At 41.8% G+C, this 6000-nt stretch overlaps 2 protein-coding genes across 2 annotated transcripts; both read left to right on the forward strand.

Annotated features, from left to right (window-relative positions):
- Positions 1-424: 424 nt before the first annotated feature.
- LOC308375182 (microsomal glutathione S-transferase 1-like) lies at positions 425-1669 on the forward strand (the record flags this gene model as incomplete). The annotated part of the gene is made up of 3 exons (XM_080851254.1): positions 425-541; positions 727-821; positions 1119-1669. The coding sequence occupies 3 exons, from the start codon at positions 425-427 to the stop codon at positions 1363-1365; spliced, it is 459 nt and encodes a 152-aa protein (XP_080707380.1). The 3' UTR covers positions 1366-1669.
- Positions 1670-2614: 945 nt separating this feature from the next.
- Positions 2615-3400, forward strand: LOC308375183 (microsomal glutathione S-transferase 1-like; the record flags this gene model as incomplete). The annotated part of the gene is made up of 3 exons (XM_080851255.1): positions 2615-2740; positions 2880-2974; positions 3154-3400. 3 exons carry the CDS (start codon positions 2615-2617, stop codon positions 3398-3400), a joined length of 468 nt encoding a protein of 155 aa, XP_080707381.1.
- Between the last annotated feature and the right edge of the window lie 2600 nt (positions 3401-6000).

Here is a 6000-nt window from a genome sequence, read left to right on the forward strand (position 1 = left end):
ACTGGATTTTGTTCGCGGTCGGTTGGCTGATGTTCAGAAAATTCAAATTCACTTCCATTGTGGTTACGCCCATGTTGCTCAAGAGAAGTACAGTTGCACGAAAACAATCCTTTAAGTAGCCTCCTCAGCCTTTAGTGAAGGTAAGAAGTTGTTTTATTCTTCTTTACACTTCAAAATTGTTTCGCCACTTGGTTCAAATAGCGGAATTTGATATAACAGATTTGTTTTTCGAAACTGTTTCACTATCAGTCACGACACCGACCACAGCCATAAAACGACTTAATTTACAAGATTAGTTTTACCAGTTGAAACTAGGTGAAAATGTAATGTATAAGTTCACTCTAACCCTGACTTTTTAGAAACATTTTGTCTGGGTTATGCACATCCGTAAAAGTATTTTTGTCTCATTTTATCCCATAGAAAAATGGCTAACCTGATTGAGGGTGAAGTATTGCAAGCCTTTGCTACCTATGCCACAATAGTTGTCCTGAAGATGCTGCTTATGGCCCCGATGACTGGATATACTCGCTTCACTAGAAAGGTAGCCTACGCTTCAAAGAAAACATATTTTTGGGAAATCATCTTCTGCAGGCAATAAAGATTTAGTTTTGAATATTCAGATGTCCTGAAGTATTGTTTGGATTTGTCATCCATCTCTGTATCAGAAGGCTATACTGGCTGGTAAATTTGGCCTTTGATCAGATACTCTTTTCTACCTTGATTAAGGCCTTTGCCAACCCAGAAGACACTGCCCATGGAAAGACACCCGAGGACAAGAAGAAGATGCTTAGAGTTGATCCTGATGTTGAGCGAGTACGCAGGTAATCATTGAATGAATGACGTAAAAGTGTTGTTTACAAATTTGTTAAGAATAAAAGTGCAGGAATAGCAAGAATAAAAATGCAGTTCACATCATTATTGGCTATAATGATCTAATTCTGAAGGAAACATTAAGAGGCGACAACAAATACTGCAAACTTTTATATATGGAGTCATAACAGTTATTTGTCGTTCACGTCTAATGTTATAAGTATTTGTTGGATAATTTGATGAGTGCAGCATTATCAGGTGTGTTGTAGACCCTGCAGTCATAACCACTGTTACTGTTCCATCTCCAGATGCCATCAGAATGACCTGGAGAACATCATTCCATTTGTTATTATTGGACTTCTCTACGCTCTGACTGGACCAGATCTCTCAACGGCACTTCTGCACTTCAGGGTCTTTGTAGGCTCTCGGTTCTGCCATACTGTAGCCTATGTGTTCACCCTCCCCCAGCCAAGCAGAGGGGCGTCTTGGATGGTCGGTCTGATAAGCACATTATCCATGGCCTACAGGGTCCTCAGCACTGTGCTGGTGCTGTAAGGGAACTGCTGTATTTGTACTGCTTTCCATTCATATAAGACCTGTACATCAGTTATTCTGCGCATCTGCACTGAAACAGTATATTGTTTATGTGGCTGGGATCTTGTCTTGTTTGTGTCAAGGATTGGCATGTTGTTGCAGGATAACTCCTGAAATACATTTTGAGCAGATGTTCTCTCATGAGTGTTCTAAATATTTGATGTTGTCTTGTTGAGTGTTATCCTCTGATGTGATCAGTCATTGTGACTCAGGCCTGTGCTGTGGCTTATCTGTGGTCAGTTTGTGTGACATTAAATCGCCACTGCCTTGCCACTGATTCTCATACACATTATCATACACATTGATTCTCATACACACATTATACTTTGTGTGACCATTGTACATTGTACTTGGTGTGGCCAAGACATGGACCTGCCCATATTTGCCCAAATAAAATCGGTTATCTAACATCTTCATATTTCACAGAATGTCAGCTAATTCTGTTTTCGACAGATAGATCCTGCCTTTATCTTTAACAGACGCATGAAGGCGCTGCGCACCGAAAACATTCGCATTACAGGGGGGAGTGACTGTAAAAACTCTGCGCCGAGGGCACAAATTCTCCTGTGTCTACCCCATTGCGTAACGTGGCGTTTCCCCAAACTTCTCATTGTCCTACTGCACTTAAAGATTGCGACGGCCACCACCGCTGTACTTTGAAACTTTTAGCCGCACTCGACTAGGTGGAGGATCTCGTCTCTATAAGGTGGGAAAGAATGATTTGCGCAATAACAGTAGGCTACAAATTCCAGACCTTATAAAATAGACGAAATGTGTTGAAGAAGACTTAAAAGTTTATTAATAAACGTCTTTACATGCATGTGTCAACTAACTAACATAAACGAATGAGGCACTGTTTCAATTGCTGTTCTCAGCGAACAGCCGTTGTAAATTATGGTCAAATTCTTAAGAGCAGGAGACTGTTTCAAGTAATTGCAAATTTGGCTTACGCTGCATTTTTGTAAATATGGACACAGTGTAGAATAAGGCCTTATTAAAAAGTCCTGAACAGTTTATGCAACCTTTGTTGCAAAACTCGAAGGAAAAAGGCTACTCCACGCAGTCGGTTAATTTATTAGGACTGTTTTCCATGTCGTCATATTAAAAAACTGGTTTAAGACTGTTGCCGACACGTCCAAATCGTGCATGTTTTCACTCTTGTGTCATGAACACATTTGTTCCATTTGACTGTCTTTTACTAGCTGAAATTATGGCTGAAGTTGTGCATATGATAGACAGTGAGGTCTTCTTGGCCTTTTCAACATACGCTACCATCGTCACCCTGAAGATGATGCTTATGTCCCCCTTGACTTCATACTTTCGCTTGACAAGAAAGGTACGGTTGCTTTCATCAGATGTGTAATAATTACATGTAATAGGTCATATTTAAGATGAAACAAACAATGTACTAATTTGAATGTTAATTAAAAGCATGTGCAGCAAACATGTAATCTGTTCCACACCTCACCATACAGGCTTTTGCTAACATGGAGGACACCAGTTTGGACATGTCTAAAGAGGATAAGAAGAAACTGGTCAGGGTGGACCCTGATGTGGAACGTGTAAGGAGGTATGGTGGTTTAGAATGTTTTGGCTACATTAAAATAGAAAAAGCATGGTTTAAAATGTTAATTTGAATAATTTGTTTGCATGCACTTTCACTATGTTCACTAGAGACATATCAATGTGCAATGGTAGAGTCCTCTCAGTGACCTCACCCAGTGTGCTCCCCCCCCTCCCTCTCCTCAGATGCCATCAGAATGACCTAGAGAACGTCATCCCATTCCTGGTGATCGGGCTTCTCTACGCCTTGACCGGGCCTCAACTCAGCACTGCCCTGCTCCACTTCAGGGTCTTTGTGGTCTCCCGCTTCTGTCACTCCGTGGCATATCTTGTCCCACTGCCACAGCCAAGTAGGGCTCTATGCTTTGGGGTGGGCTTGCTATCCACCTTCTCCATGTCTTACAGGATTCTCACCACTGCTCTCTACCTGTAGAGGATGCCACTGTCACTTATCCTCACCTGACTTCACTTTAAATATTCACTAAAACACCAGTTTAAAAAACATTGCACGTAATATCAACTGCAATTTTCATAATTCTTCTTGACTGATGAACTGACAACTGGAATGTGACACTCAAGAATGATGAGACTATGCAGTCTGTGCACTTGTGTGCCGGATTAGACTATACTTTTTTTTCCACATTTGCCAATATCATTTCATTTCAATTAATTTAATTTCATTGTCTTTCATTTCATTGTCTTTCATTTCATTGTCTTTCATTACATTTAATGTCATTCATTCATTGAAGTCGTCTTCATCAAGTCAGGTTGGTTTCATGACAAATTGGTCTACTTGGAGCAGTGAGATGGATTGATCCGCACTGCAATGAAGACACACTATATCTTTGAAGTTACAGAATTTTCTATTGAATTTGTAAAGAAAAAAACACACAAAAACAAATAAATAAAGAATCTGCAGTCGACACTGTGGGATAACTTGTATGTAGCATTTACTTACGGTGTGCTAATAATAACATGGTATTCCTCAGCAGTGAGTGAATGCATGATATCCACTGTGTCCAGTAGGGGGAGACATTTTAAAACTCAAACAGATCATTACTGACTCGGTCACAGGCACAGAGCCTGGTGAGAGAGCTGTCCCAATAACTGTCATCTGTGAGGAAATACTTCTGCCCACATCAATTTCCTAATCACTTTCCATTTAAGCCCCAATCCTCTCTCTATGAACTGTGTCAAAAGTAAACAAACATTCCTTAACACATTCTCTTGTGTGGTATAGTTGGACCATTGCCCAACTAATTTAAATTGTAGCTACTATCTCACTTTTTTATGGTGTTTCTTATTTTAGTTTGTTTTAATATATTTTATTTTTGAGTGTGCTGTAATGAAATAGGGCCCATGACTCACATTATAGCTGTCACCTGTACTCCATCATTCTGTTTAGAATTCATTTATTGGTATAACAGGCTTGGACAGGAGTTGAACAGGAATCAGGATTTATCAGAACATTGCTGTCGCACAAGTTAGTTTGCGTAGCATGCTCTTACTAACAGATCTTACTGACCTTTCCTCTCGGTAGGATTACCCATTAACCTGTGGCTGATGCCTGCATATTAGAGGAGTGCATCTGGCCAAATCTACATGATCTAAAGGTGTGTCAAGTGAAGGCTCTGTCCCTTAAGTGTATATTTTCAACTGCATTACCATCTTGTAATGAATTTCCACAGCTCACCTGGGGTACACAATGATCTGCTCTGATCTCTCATCCCTTGTGTGAAAAGTCTTTTTGTTCTATGAAGCCTGGTGTAATACTAGTCTGTTTCTCTTCTGCTCTCATTACTGGCAGATGTATTAGAGATTGTCACTTTAATTATGGCCGTCATCGCTCTTGCCCACAGGAACAACTCTAAATGATCAAGCAGAGCGCCAGGCCAAGGTAGCTCAGTTACTCATGCATACGGCCAAGTTTCACCACTCTCCTTCACTTCTAGGGGCCCACCTATTTCTCAGACAAGCCAAGCATTTTACTGCCCCATAGGATGGACTACACCTCAACCCTCTGCTGTGATCAATAACTCCCATCCTCCCACCAGCTGCACGTCCACGCTTGTCCATGAGAGCTGCCCAACCTGAGTCACAGGAGAGGTAAGGAAGAGCTAAAGGGGCGTCTGGTTACCCTGCAACTATTCCCATGACATTCATTTACATGTGTCTATGTGCTTGTGTTTGTTTATATGAGATCATATCGAAATAGATAGCATAACCATGCAATATATATAACCCTAGATAGGGAAGGCAGAAAGAGGCCTAGGAACAGAAGGCAAAAAGAGGCCTAGGTAGAAAAGCATTTTACCCTTTTATTGTGCATTGGTGCTTGGTATCGCTGGTCCAGCAGATGTAGATTTTTCACATCTGCCCACTGCCTTACTGTTCTGCTCATTAACTGTACTGGGGCTTAATTAGGCAGAACTTCAAAGTCACACACCCAACTGGCGCTCAGCTACAGAGGAGATTTATATCATACAATGGCTCCCTGGGCCCTGAAAAATTAATGAACAGTTAGCCATATACTGACTGTCAGCCCCCTCGGAAAATGATAAATCAGCCGCAGCCGGAGCCCAGGTATTTGGCTGACGCTCCAATCAGAGTCTGACACACAAGGGTTCTCGTCATCTCGGAATGTGCCGGCAATCCTGGCGTGGACACTTTTATGGTAAGCACTGTAGGTGGTAAGCTAGAGCCCTGGGCTGTGATATGACACTTTGCTAATATGTTTGGGCCTTCAAGTGTTCCTTGACCCCCACTGTGGGGACATGGAGCAATACAAGACAGCACTGCAGTGCACAGCTCACCTCTCCTACAGAGGTGGGGTTAGTGGAGGATTTACTAACCCCTTGAGAGAGAATCATACCACCCACCCACCCACAGTGTATTGATGTGACCTACTATGGTTCATATCGGAATACAATATGCAGCAGCTGACCTGGCTTGGCCAGAGATGCTATACTGTCTGGTGTTTCTGATAGCCACCACCAGCACGTGCCTCTCTCTGTTTCCATGGCGCGCATGGAG

Source organism: Sprattus sprattus (genome assembly GCF_963457725.1).
Source record: "Sprattus sprattus genome assembly, chromosome: 14".
Lineage (NCBI taxonomy): Eukaryota > Metazoa > Chordata > Actinopteri > Clupeiformes > Clupeidae > Sprattus > Sprattus sprattus.